Here is a 14,409-nt window from a genome sequence, read left to right on the forward strand (position 1 = left end):
CAAAAACAACCCCCTGAAAGATAAAATAAATACCACATCCGCCATAAAATAGGAATGTATCCAGAACTTCACATAAGTAACAATCCAAAGCTCCACAACAACAACAAAAAAATATCTAAACAAACCAGGTGCTAGTTTAGATTTCAACAGCAAAAGCTTTTGGGGAGATGTCGATTTTATGCCCCCACCCCCATACACACGACCTTCAACCTAAGGATACAGGGCTGGATAAAACTCCCGAACGCTTATTAAGTTGGCATTAGATTTGGCACCCATCGCCATACTACAGTCCATTCATTATTCCCCGCCTCTATACGGGCGAAACAAACTGATGTTCTCTCATTTCCTCACCCCTCACTCTCACCCACGGGTGTGCACAGTAGAAAATTTGCAAGCTACAGGAAAGTTTTACATCTGGTTTCCAAACTTCCATCCCCCACTTCATAGAAAGTGCCAGATTCCACACATTTTAATGCTTTCCCACTGAGATGCAAATTGAGTAATTAATACGTGGCAATTTTACGTAAAACCCCACATTTTTTGTGAGATGAATTTTCTAAATTGGATGCATTGCAAAATTGGATGAATTTCGTATTATTACTATTTAATGTCTAATACATTTTGTATTTATTATTATTGTAATTAAGTGACAACTTGGTGGAATTGCAGTTTCGAGGCGTGCTCAGTGAAGCTTCCCCCTTATTTAAGTGATTATTATTACCCAAATGATACCAAAAAAGTATTCCGAAACATAAACCCAACAAGAATGAGGCATGTGTGTGTGCGTGTATGGGGAAACCTACAATAATACTATAAAGCATCCAGTTAAGAGACACAAGGTGAAAGAGAGAGCTTGGTTAAGCCAGCAGTGTGCATTTTGAACAATATCTTGAATTCTGCTGGAAGCTGATGAGTTTCTTGCCAGTTGGTGTTGAATTTTGTTCCCTTTTTGTCATAGTAATGGTAGGGAAGCTCCCTTCCTGTGTTGGGATCCCAAGCGAAGGGCCAAAATCCGTACAAGTGAATCTCTTCGCAAACGGAGGATGCCAGCGTGTACATTAGGATGCCTGTGCTCAGACGTTTTGGTGACAGCTGTTTGGTTTTCCAATATCTGTTGAACAGGGAAACAACAGGAGTGAGAAACAATCACAAGAATGTTCTCCAAAAACAAGGCACTGCGCTTACAATTCCCAAATGAGGGTTTTTTCACGTGTAAATGTTCTTAGGCAGGGCGAAACCTTAGGCAAGTTTCCTTATTTCACACATCCTTCTGTTTGCCGAGCCGTAAGCAGGAACCATTTGTGAGTCGACTGGTGGTGGATCACTTTCCAGCGATAATAATCCCTCCAAAAAAACAAAAATAATAAAATTGATCACTCACTTCATGGCTGTTTGTGGGACACTGCTGTGTGCAATTGGCTGCCGCGTTTTGCCCACAAAAAACAATCAATCCACTTTACAATATATTCTGTGAAGCGCTTTGAGACATCTCAGTGACATGATAAGGCACTATATCAAATGCAAGGATTATTATTATGCAAGAAATTATATCTTTATATATTGGAATTTGAGAGGGTATATTTAGATACACTAATGACATCACAGAATGGCATCTTAGAATAAATCATGGCATGGATTGTGTGCTGAGCAACAATATTAAGTTGTTCAAGGAAAATCAAGTGATGTTCTTCATTTGAAGAGCTGCAATAAAAAATACAGTTGCAAAAGGCAGAAATAGATGTGTAGGCTGAGATCACCAGGTTCTGCTTAAATTATTTAGTCAAAAATAACCCCCTGGTCAAGTGCATTAGCACACTGGCCTTTATCTCTGAAATTTGGGTTTCAGCCCAGAGCAAACAATGTGCATGAGTACAGGTCAATAATAACAAAAGTCTCTCCTTGCGTTTTCTATTCACTGGGAGCAGAGATCCGATGTGAAACGAGTTTGGTCCCACTCAACCCAGATCCTAGTCAGCTGTGATCGATTAGGAAAACTCTGTTTACCGAGCAGTAAGTTGGAACCAGTTTGTTAGACAATCGGCAGATCACTTTCCGTGGGTAATAATCCCTCCAAACAAAAAAAATTGGTAACGCAATCCATGTCTGTTTGTGGGACACTCTTGTAGCAATTACCTGCTGCATTTCACCCACAAAATACACCGTCTTTCCATCTTACAGTATATTCTGTGAAGCGCTATGAGACATCTCAACGATATAAGGCAAAATATCAAATGCAAGGATTATTATTATAGTTTTGGCCCCAAACCTAAAATTGCACTAAATTGGTAATGGTTGTTTAGACAGATTTCTAGTGTGAAATATCAGGCCATGTATCATTCATACAGAAAAGAATATTCCTTGAAAGTTGGAGCATATTGTTTCTTGTAAGGGTTAGGGTGCTTTCCTTTGCATCATACTGGGAATGGTTGATGCTGTCACTGGATATCTAACACATTCTCCACCTTACTCGTAGACAACAACAAATTACATTTGTATGGCACCTTTCACGTCGGGAGGACATCCCAAAGCGCTGGACAGTCAGGGATTTGGATCCGAGCAGAGGGTTAGGATCAGGGAGGGTGGAGAGCAGGGAGGGTAGGAGGGTGACCGAAGGCGCGGTTGAAGAGGAGGGACTTGAGATGGGCCTGGAAGGAGGCAAGGGAGGGAGGTAGGTAAAGGGACTGTGGGATAGCGTTCAAAAGAGGGGGGACAGAGAGGCTAAAGGCCTGACCGTCGATGGTGGGGCAGGCCGTGCAGGGAACATGCAGCAGGCTAGAGCCTGCTGAGCGGAGGAGTGGAGAGGTCAATATGAGAAAGATTCCCCACATTGTCCAAAGTATTGACTTAAATGGTATGAGCCACACTCATTCCTCTTCCCGCCTTGAGGTTATGTGATTAACACATACAGTACTTACTTATTGACATATTGCATTATATTTCCAGGCCAAGCCAACTCCACCTTCAGTTGTCTTCTATGTTCCACAAAAAAATCGACCAATGTTCTTGTCACAAGAGCCGAACTGTGGAAGAAAAAAGCAGGGATCCAAAGAATGGCTCCGTCAAGCTTTTTCAGATTGAGGAAAAATTTATTTCGGTCTTGGATTGCCATGAGGTTGTTATAGTACTTTTCGAGAATACTTGGGTTGAACGTTGTGAGGTTGGTTTTCCTTCCGACATCTTTCTCAAAAAATTCAGTCGGTGCAAAATTGCAGCGAAACACAAAGTCTGACTTATCTATGCTGTCTCCACACCTGCTTCCTCTTAGGATTCCACTGTTCCCAACCACTGCACAAGTATTATAATGCATTTTTAATAGAGGAGACACCTCAGGAAGCAACATGCGGAAGTTATTGCTGATGGAAAAAACATATTTGTGGCTGGAATAATCAAAGTGCATTAACTGTCCAACCCGCACGTTTTTCTTAATCAGGGTGAAATTTTGAATCACGTCGATATAATGTCTGATATCCTCCCTAAAAAAACAAAGAAAGAGTTAGCTGCGCTATTTCTCAGCCGCTAGTATTTGCAATGAAAATGCGAAGAGCTTGGTTTATAGAACTTATTTATAATATGTATTGAGACCATTGTTACAGAAATGTTTCTGTGAAAACTGCCCACTCCAACACTGGGGTCTTATATGAAGTCTTTCTTGATGAGAATTCTCAGTTAGGAACCAAAATCACACGATTGAAGGGGGAGTAAATTCAAAACAAATCTGTGGAAACACTATTTCAGAAAGCGAGTATTAAATGTATGGAACCGGCTTCCCAGGGAGATGGTGGAAGCAGAAAGTGTTGATTCTTTCAAAAGCAAATTAGAATTTCTTCAAAGAAATAATATCTTGGGATACAGTATATAGTTTGGGATATGACATGTGCATGCAACTGCCAGGATGGTAGAAGGTGAACTGGATGAACCTTGGTCTTCTTTCATCTAGCAATTCTTATGTCCTTAAGTGAGGACTGCTTTCACCCAAGGGTCCTTTGAATGAGACATTAAATCGAGGTTGTGTCGACCTGTTCAGGTGGATGTTAAGGAGCCCATGCAATTATTTGAAAAGAGAAGGGAGTTTCTCCTGAGATCCTGGTCCACACCTTTCTAATTTGTTCACAGACTATGACTGTTTGCGGTACTTTGCTGTGCACAAATGGTACTGAAAACTGAAACGCTGAGACGTTTTGATGCAAAGATTATTATTAATTATTATTATATTATATTTCTCCTCTACTCTCTTGAACTACTTCTGGAGCAGCATTCCTTATTAAGTAATTCTGTTAAGAAATACTGCAAACTGGACCCCACTATTCAAAGATTGAGAAGAAATTCCCCGAAATGAGTGGAAAAAGAAGGAAAGCAATACAGATTGTTGATATATAATTTTTCAACCTGGTACTTTGTGTGTGTTTAAGACTTTGCTTACAATTATTAAAGCTTCTTTGTAAAATGTTATCACATTTATTAATTGACAAGCTGGTTCAAATAATATCATTAAAAAAATTCCACGCAGCATTCATTGATGGCAAAGCAAAGAAAAGATGGTGCCTCATGTGGAGTATTAACACAGACACAGTTGGTAAGAACTGTACAGTCTATATAATTTTATGTGCGTGTTGACCCAACCAAGGTTTAATTATAAAAAAATTTGTGTGCCTCGCTGTGTGTATGGGGGAGGGGTAATATTTCACACGATTGTTTACCTTTGCTTCAAATATGCAGTCTTGTTGAATGCCCACTTTGAAGGTTTACCAGGAAAATTGTCAGAAACGTCATTTCTGACTGGTAGGTATGAAGGGTCCAGAAACTTCAAAGCAAACTGTGACCTGCAAGAAAACAGTCACCACACATTTCAGTCAGAGATATCAATGGTTGACACCCTATCATTAGCCAATCATTCTAACCATCAATTACCATCTAACTAACCATCAATTTGCAGTACTCCAATCAATTAGGAAATCAACCAATGCATTTGTGCATGACTTTCATTCATTGTAAGACTTCCGAAATGCTGTACTGTGTCCAGCGCCTTGGGATGTCTTCCAGATGTGAAAGGCGCTATACAAATGTAACCTTGTTGTGGGCTGCCGCGTTCGCCCACAAATATACAGTAAATTCACTTTACAGTATATTCTGTGAAGCGCTTTGGGACGTCCTCCCGACGTGAAAAGCGCTATATCAAATGCAAGGATTATTATTTTTATTAGTATTATTGTTGTTGTTGTTGTTATAACTAAATATTGGTTGACAATGCACATTTTCTTGTGCTTGGATTATATGACCATCGATATTCATGGATAATAATGATAATAATAATCTTTACATTTGAAATAGTGCCTTATCACATCTTAGCAATGTCTCAAAGAGCTTCATTGGATTTCACTGTAAAGTGTAGTGACTGCGTAGCCAATCTGTGCAATGTCGCACAAGCAACCATGAAGTGAATGACCAATGTAATCTAGAAATTGTTGTTCAGTACACCAGAAGAAACTTCCTTCTCTTTTTCAAATAGTGCCATGGGATTTTTAACATCCCCCTGAACTGGCAAATGGGACCTTGGTTTAACATCGCTGAAAGATGGCACCTCTAACAATGCAGCACATCCAGCCCTGGCTTGTCAGCCTTGACTGTGAGTATCTTTACTTGTTTAATAGCTGTAACGTTAATTATCACCTAAATATTCTAGAGTTAAAGTTACTCGTTCACCTGAAGAACTCAGACTCATTTCTCATCAACTCCTGTTGTATTAAATATCTATAATGCAGTACAATATTATTATTATTATTATTACATTACATATACCAAACAACTTACGTTGTTGTCTTGGTGACTTGAATAAATTTATCTTCCTTCCCTTCAGTTAAATAACACTTTTCTATGTTTCCCCTTTTGTCTTCCCTCTCCCTTCCTTTTGCCTGAGGTAAAATGCTACATTTCTGTCTTCATTCTTTAAATGACAGACATGCCCTCAATGACAAACCATAAGAACACAAGAATTTGCAAGATGAAAGAAGACCAAAGTCCATCCAGTTCACCTTCCACCATCCTGGCAGTCGCATGCACATGTCATGTCCCAAAATATATCCCAAGATATTATTCCCTAAAAGAAATCTATAGAATTTGCTTTTGAAAGAATCAAAATTTCTGCTTCCATCGTACAATTAAATCCCATCTCTAGCCATTGGGGTCTCCATTTAATGAATGTCATTTGACAGATTTTAATGAGCCTATTTTTATGAGCCTATTTAACTCTGCGCTCAGTTAGATTCCACAAAGAAAGGTTACCTGAGATGTTTGATATGCTCATGTCTCAGCTGTTCATAGTTGGCCCAATAAAATATCTTGGACTTTGAGTTTCAATTGAACGAATAACATCTATTTAGTTAGTCAGACTTCAGTCAGTTAAAATTACTATAAATTTTTCACAATATCACAAGATACTTTGGATGATGACGGTCCCTTCAGCACATTTGATCTCATCCTTGCAGAATATAATTTTCCTATCATTAAGCTTTTTGTTAAAATGAGTTCAGCGTTCTAGCCTCAACCACCTTTCCTGGCAACTTGTTCCAGTCATTAATTACCCTCTGGGTACAGAAATAAATTTGCAGTTGAAACATTTTTATTGCAGAGTCCTGTAATGGTAATCTGCTAATGTTGCATAATTCTCCAGCTGGGATAACCCTATATTTTAGATCACTGCAGACCTACTTAGCTTCATCTGTCATCAGAGCTGATTCAACCATGGAAGCATAGACATTAAATATTAATAAAATAATAATAATCCTTGCATTTGATATAGCGCCTTACCACATAGTTGAGACCTCTCAAAGCGCTTCACAGAATACATTATGAAGTAGATTGACTGTGTATTCTGTGGGCAAAATGGGGCAGCCAATTGCGCACAGCAGTGTCCCACAAACAGTTGTGGATTTTTTTTTTGAAAAAACTGATGACTTGGTAATTTACAGCACAGAAGAAGGCCATTCGACCCACAGTGCCTGTACCGGCTCTTTTAATAGAGCAATCCTTTCAGTCCCATTTACCTGCCTTTTATCCACAAAGTCAATATTCTCCCAGGGAGACCTTCTGCCTTTAAATCGTTCCCTCCTTAGTACAATCAAAGGGCCAATGCATCAACCAGGATGCAGAACTAGAACCTATGGGCCTCAAAACTGACTGTTGTCCTGCACAGCCTCCAAACCCAGGGCTCTGTCGCCCATCTAACGTTATACTCTTTGCAAACGTGTCTGCACTATGAATCAGCACCATGGATAGCTCCCCCTCCAACCCACTCCTCTTGGCAGCCATGTTCAGCAAATACAGTGCTGGCTTTTATACTTAACAAACATCAGTAAATATCTCACAGGAATATTTTTGTTTTATATATATATATATATGTGTGTATTTATATATAGAATCCACAACTCATCTCTTGCGTAAAGCTATTCTCATGAAAGCACAGCAGGATTTCAGACACACACCACACCACACCACACATGCAGTCAGGGTTCTTGTATATCAATACCCCAGCTGGTAAAATATTAAAATATGGTGAAATATTTCAAAAAGATCTGTAACACTATTCTACTGGGAGATCCATACAATGACTAGTTTGTCATTTGGAACTAGGGCCAATTAATTACGATTTGGGATTGGCATCACACACACACACACACACAAATACATATACACATACACACATATATACACACACACAGACATACATACACACACACACACTTAAAAAATAGACTTCCCAGCATGTTTCACCCTTTTAAGCTTTTAAGGAACATGCTAATGCTTTTCTGACCCCCCCTCCTGCTCTAACATGTGGCTCTGATTTGCGTTTTCATTTCAATTATTTAATAAGGATATCATGTCAGTGCTGTGCAGGAGGCAAAATAATATTATTATTATTATTATTATATTATTATTATTATTAAAAGAGCACACTGAGCAGGCTAACCCAGCCACCCACTCACCAAAGAGACTGCACAGAAATCCGGGCCCAACTATTACACACGGATTAAACAATAATAATAATCCTTGCGTTTGATATCGCGTCTTCAAGATGTCTCAAAGCGCTTCACAGAATATCCTGTAAAGTGAATTGGCTGTGTTTATTTTATGGGCTGATTAATATTATATTATAATTAGCTGCTGCATTTCCGCCCACGAAAATGCATAGAAATCTTGCTAAGTTAGAGATTGATGTTAGGGAAGAGTGCATTTTCATTAGTGTGTGTGTGGGGAGGTGGAGGGGGGGGGGATATTCTTCCTCTCTTTCTCTCTCTCTCTCCCCCCACCCCACATCATTGGTACCCACTATGAATCACTAAACACCCCCCCCCACCCCCACCATCCCAGGACTGATGTAACAGCTACACATAACTGCACTGATTAAAAACAATCTTCCTTCTAACACAGCCAGTGCACAGTCAAACAGGAAACCTAACCCCCAAATATATTGTGTGAGTGTGTATGTATGTGGTGGGTGGTGGGGGGGGGGGGGGGGTATAAAACATATCGATTTCAGGGGGAGAGGTGGATGAGGATGCTCGAGAGGTAACATATCACGACCTAGAATATAATACAGACAAATTTATCTTTCTTTTTTGGAGGGAGGGGAGTGGGGTTGGTGGAGGTGGTGGTGGTGAGGGGTGGGTGGGTGGGGGGTTGGTGGGTTGATCACGTTGCAAGGCGATCGATTGATCCTGAAGGACTGCAGACAGAAGGACAGACAGACACAGACACAGACACACACACACACACACAATTGCAATTGACACTATGGGAAATTGGGAAAATTCCCACACGCTCTGACTGTCCCGTTTGCGGTTGAGTGAACGAATGGAGAGACGAATGAACAGTATAACATGTACTCACCGAAATCCGCTGTGGAACATGTAGAACCTGGAACCCCCTTCGCCCATGTACCTCGGGGTGCTGAACACACTGTCTTTCTTGTGGGAAACGTAGCTGATCAGTGATAAAATCAGCAAAGCCACACTCAGCATCACCAGCCCCAACACACTGGCCATGCGAACCATCCTGTAAATCCTCATGTTGCACTCTCTCTCTCTCTCTCTCTATCTCTCTCTCCACTCCCTCCCCTCCCAAACCCACCCCCACACACAACCCACGTTCAGCAGCCAAATAACCAGGGCAGGGACATCTTTTTTTCTGAATCCCTTTAGGAAGAGAGAGAGAGAGAGAGATGGATAGAGAGAGAGAGAGAGGGGGGGAGAGAGAGAGAGGGATGGAGAGAGAGAGAGAGAGGGAGACACACACACACACACACACAGAGAAAAAAAATAAAGGCAATTATATATTATATATATATATATATCGATGTATATCTATCTCTACATGCATGCAATATCTTATTCTGTGAATTTGCAATAAAAAAAAATGGAAGGGAGTGGAGTCTGCAATGCAGAAATGGCAGACCAGTTGCGTTAGTGATACGTTGCTATTGGTTTGATACCCACCCACACTACACACACACACACTCACTCACTCACTCACTCAGTCACTCACATTGCTCCCAGCGCAGCCTCTCTTCATTCCCCTCTGCTGTGCTGTGAATGTGACTGGAATAGATGCTCCACTTTACTCGCCCAAGTCACACAACACACACCACACACACACACACACACAAATAAAATACAATTCAAAACAACAACCCAGCACTTGTCAAAAGAATTCTTGCCAAACTGCTTCTGTGAGCTTCAATGATAATAATAATTATGATATGATAAAATGGAATAATAACAGTGCTTGCATTTGATAGGAATCCCCTTAACATAATAATAATAATAATAATAATAATAATAATAATAATAATAAGCCTCGCATTTGATGTAGCGCTTTTCACGTCGGGGGAACGTCCCAAAGCGCTTCACAGAACACACTGTAAAGTGAATTGACTGTATATTTGTGGGCGAATGCGGCAGCCAATTGTGCACAGCAATGTCCCACAAACAGTCGTAGATTGGAAATTACCAATTTATTATTGTTTTTGGTTTTGGAGGGATTATTATTAGGCTCTGTGTGGAGTAAGGAAACTTGCCCAAGGTTTCGCCCTCTGCCTGGAATTGAACTCAGGTCTCTCGCTTGCAAAGGGAGTGCTCTAACCACTGAGCTACAGGACTCCACAATGCCTTCCAGACGCCCCAAAGCACTCGGACAGAGTGTGTTGTAAAGTGTCCTTTGACTGCGTGTTTTGTGGGCGCAACGTGGCAGCCAATTGCGCACAGCAGGGTCCCACGCACAGTCGTGGATTGAATGACCATTTTTTTGGAAGTATTATACTGCCAGAAAGCAATCCGCCAGTCGACTAACAAGTGGGTTTCTACTTCACTGCTGGTGAAATAAAATAATTAATAAATTATCAAATGCAAGACATTTGTATGATTGTTTTTAACTCTGGCACAATTTCATTCTCCTATTCTCACTCACTTCACTGTTCAAGTTCTGGGCCAATACAAAGATTATTAATACTGCTCAGATCCGCAATCATCCCCTATTCATTTTCTGATCGCTTTGAACCCAACTTGTTCAGTCAGTTAAAAGTTACCTATCTGCTGCTGTGCGCAATTGGCTGCCGCGGTTTGCCCACAAAATACACAGTCAATCCACTTTACAGTATATTCTGTGAAGCGCTTTGAGACGTCTAGAAAGTGTGAGAAGCCCTGTATCAAATGCAAGGATTATTATTATTATATTCTGTGAAGCGCTTTGAGAAGTCCCAACTATGCGATAAGGTGCTGTATTCGCCCACAAATATACAAAGCAAGTCATTTTACAGTGTGTTCTGTGAAGCGCTTTGGCACGTCCTCTCGACGTGAAAAGCGCTATATCAAATGCACGGATTATTATTATCATTAATATTGAATAGTTAAATATGTATATGAGAATAATTGATACATTTATTTAGCTGGCTATACAGTCAGTCAGTTTCCTTCAGCCTTGCAGTTCAGGTTCAACAGCAACAAGTTGCATTTATAGAGCTCCCCTCATGCAGGGTAGCGTCCCAGAGCGCTTTCGGAAGACAGAAAGGGACCGCCTTGAATTTTCAAATAAACGTGGATTTTTTCTCCGGCTGTACTTGTCTTATTCGTGCAATTTTACCCCTAAATTCAACTCAGCACATTACGTCTTATGGGAAATGGCTGGTGCATGTTACACTAAAAATACTTGCTTTTGATATAGTGCCTTTCACGTTGAGAGGAAATCTCAAAGCACTTCACAGGATTTACTGTGTATTTTTAGGTGAACACAGTAGCAACACTTGGCCCATAAATATGCCCTGTTTGCATATATAATATTCACTTCATTTCTAATAATAATGCTAAACCTTGCATTTCATATAGCACCTTATCAGGTCTTCAAGACATCTCAAAGCACTTCATATATCCTGTCAAGTTAGTTGGCTGTATAGTATTGTGGACGAAACATTTTATTCTGTAAAATGCTAATTTGTAAAATATTTGAAATGCTCAGTTTACATGAAAGGTGAACGCTAATCACTTTTGTTATTACCTTGGCCGGGTAAAAAGGCATGAAAACAGAGATTAAAATCTGTAATTATGAGTCTTATTGACAACGTAAAAGAAATCGCGATAACACTGATTATAATCTAAATGATTGAACTTGTTCTTCTCTGGTATTTGAGTTTAAAGATTGAAGATGCACTTCAGAAAAAAAATAGCACACATAGGCTCCAAATTCCTGATTCTCTTAGCCTTGAGAAAATCATCTTCAAATTGAAGATCATGTAGAATTTTGGAAGACCCTTAAATTTAATTTGCCCACAATTTAGTATTGCGCAGAAAATATACAGTCAATTCACTTTACAATATATTCTGTGAAGCACTTTGAGACGTCTCAATGACATGATAAGGTGCTATATGAAATGCAAGGATTATTATTATTAATTTAACAATGAAAAAATGGCTTCTAAGTTAAGTTTGAATTTAGGAATTTTCCAAAATTAATAATAATAATAATCCTTGTATTTGATATAGTGCTTCATCATGTCATTGAGACGTCACAAAGTGCTTCGCAGAATGTATATTGTAAAGTGGATTGACTGTATACTTTGTGGGTGAAATATTCCGTGCAACCCCATATATTAAGGACTAAAGCTACACTTAAAGCTAAAATCATCCAGACATTTTAAGTCAGATTTGATTCCAAATCTTTGCCACAAATGGATGTTAGACATTCAATTCTTCCTTTTACATATACCCTCCCTCCTTCATGGGGGCATTAAAATAACCAATATGAATATTATTTAATTTTAGTGCTTACCTAATTCCAGAAAGTATTAGGTGCAGGTTGGGAAGAGCCAAGGCTTGGGGACCCTAGAGTGTGCGTTGGGGTCCAACCAGCTAAACCTGTGTAGCTTGCTATTGATAGAAAGAAAAAAGATGGAGAGCTGAGTTGAATGGAATGTTTCCTAGACTGAAGATGCAGTGAATCATGTTCCATATAACAAATAAAAGTGGGCCCACTCTTATTTGTTATACAGAGATTTACATAGATTTATGCAAATTATACAGCATGGAAATAGGCCATTCAGCCTAACTAGTCCATGCCGGAGTTTATACTCCACATGGGTCAATGGAGTATTTACGGTTCGAATCAATACGGATGTTTTGGTTAGTGGAGGTATTAAATGTTATGACAAAAGTGTGGGACAGTGGGATAAAAAGATCTGCCAAAATCTGACAACGAGTGGAACAGGTGGACCAGGTTCAAAGGGCTGAATGGCCTCCATTTATTACTGTTTCTGTTATTTGGGGTTAAGAATTGACAGAGCAACATAAAAATCTGCTGATTACACCACGCCTGCTTTATCTAATTCTGGAAACTATTATGCACAGATTGGCAAGTGCCAAGGCTTAGTGACCCCAGAGTGTGCAATTTACTGTAAAGTGACTGAATATTTTAGGTGAACTCAGCAGCCAATTTGCTCATGGCAATGTTTCCCAACAGCCGTGAAGTGATCGATTTTATCTGGAGATTTGTTGACCAGGACACCAGGAGAAACTTCCTTCCCTTTAGCACCAACAACAACTTGCATTTATATAGCACCCTTCACACAGGGTAGCGTCCCGGGGCGCTAAGCAGTGGCAGAGTCTGAAGGGAGATGGGGGGGGGGGGAGAGGTGATGGTAAGCACGATCAAAAAGGAAGGTTTAGGCGGGATTTGAAAGTGGGGAGAGAGGGGGCAAGGCGGAGGGATTGGGGGAAAGAGTTCCAGAGCTTTGGGGAGTAGTGGCTGAAAGCATAGCCGCCAATGGTGGAGCGGAGGAACTCAGGGATGAACAGGAGGCCGGAGCCTGCCGGGTGGAGGCAGCGGGTGATGGAGTGTGGGGCGAGTAAGTCAGAAAGGTAAGGAGGTGCGAAGACTGGTGTAATGGGGGTCCGGAGTTTTTTGTGAGTTAGTATCCGGGTGGCAGAGTCGTGCCGTGGCATAATTAACATCCGCCTGAAGGGCAGACACAATCTGGGTTTGACATCTCATCCGAAAGATGGCATCTCTGAAAATTCAGCATTGGAGTGTCAGCTTGGACTATGGGCTTAATCCTGACTCAAACCCACAACCTTCTGACTCAGAGGCACGAGTGCTAGCGACTGTGCCAGGCTGATACCTGATAGTACGAAAGGGGGAAGGAAATGCTCTTAAAAAGACATCACCACAAGATAAAGCCATTAAAAAGGCAAATAGAGCCCCTAGTTTAATATGTAGAGATACAGAATACAAAAGCAATGAAATAATGTGAAATGCCTTAGTTAGGCCATAATTAGAGTATTGTGTTACAGATTTGTATTGCATTGAAGTGTATAAAACCATTAGAAGAGGTACAATGCAGTTACAATAGAATTTTATCAGGGATGAGGGATTTCAGTTATGAAGAGAGGTTTGAAGGGAAGGAGAATGGGACTAAATGGATAGTTCTGCCAAACAGCCAACACAGAATAGCCTCCTTCTGTGTAGTATTTGGCTATTTGGCTCCCTTCTCTAAGCACAGAATACACAGTACACAGTCAATCCATCATAATATATTCTGTGAAACACTTTGAGATGACTCAACGACATGATAAGGCGCTATGGAACCCGCTTGTTATTAGGAACCCGATTGTTAGTTGATTGGCGTATCGCTTTCTGTGAGTAATAATCCCTTCAAAATAATAATAATCATAATGTGGTCACTCAATCCACGACTGTTTGGGATGTCACTGTGCGCAATTGGCTGCTGCGTTTCACCCACAAAACACACGGTCACTACACTTGACAGTGTATTCTGTGAAGCGCTTTGAGACGTCTCGAAGAAATGATAAGGCTCTATATGAAATGCAAGGATTAATATTATTACATCAATTGCAAGGATTATTATTAATG

The 14,409-nt window shown here is 40.3% G+C and overlaps 1 protein-coding gene across 1 annotated transcript; it reads right to left on the reverse strand.

Moving 5' to 3' along the window:
- Positions 1-611: 611 nt before the first annotated feature.
- st8sia3 (ST8 alpha-N-acetyl-neuraminide alpha-2,8-sialyltransferase 3) lies at positions 612-9,158 on the reverse strand. The gene is made up of 4 exons (XM_042335993.1): positions 8,884-9,158; positions 4,698-4,820; positions 2,916-3,473; positions 612-1,111 (listed from the first exon to the last, which is right to left on the reverse strand). The coding sequence occupies exons 1-4, from the start codon at positions 9,060-9,062 to the stop codon at positions 826-828; spliced, it is 1,146 nt and encodes a 381-aa protein (XP_042191927.1). The 5' UTR covers positions 9,063-9,158; the 3' UTR covers positions 612-825.
- Positions 9,159-14,409: the final 5,251 nt, after the last annotated feature.

Source organism: Callorhinchus milii, unplaced genomic scaffold, assembly GCF_018977255.1.
Source record: "Callorhinchus milii isolate IMCB2004 unplaced genomic scaffold, IMCB_Cmil_1.0 Scaffold1, whole genome shotgun sequence".
Taxonomy (NCBI): Eukaryota; Metazoa; Chordata; class Chondrichthyes; order Chimaeriformes; family Callorhinchidae; genus Callorhinchus; species Callorhinchus milii.

What these genes read in the sequence shown, in the direction of transcription:
- st8sia3 (XM_042335993.1), bottom strand. Translation starts at nt 9,062, where the DNA reads ATGAGGATTTACAGGATGGTTCGCATGGCCAGTGTGTTGGGGCTGGTG. An exon ending in ATGTTCCACAGCGGATTTCG is followed by an intron (nt 4,821 to 8,883) that starts GTGAGTACATGT and finishes GTTTTCTTGCAG; the next exon opens with GTCACAGTTTGCTTTGAAGT. An exon ending in ACTGCATATTTGAAGCAAAG is followed by an intron (nt 3,474 to 4,697) that starts GTAAACAATCGT and finishes TTGTTTTTTTAG; the next exon opens with GGAGGATATCAGACATTATA.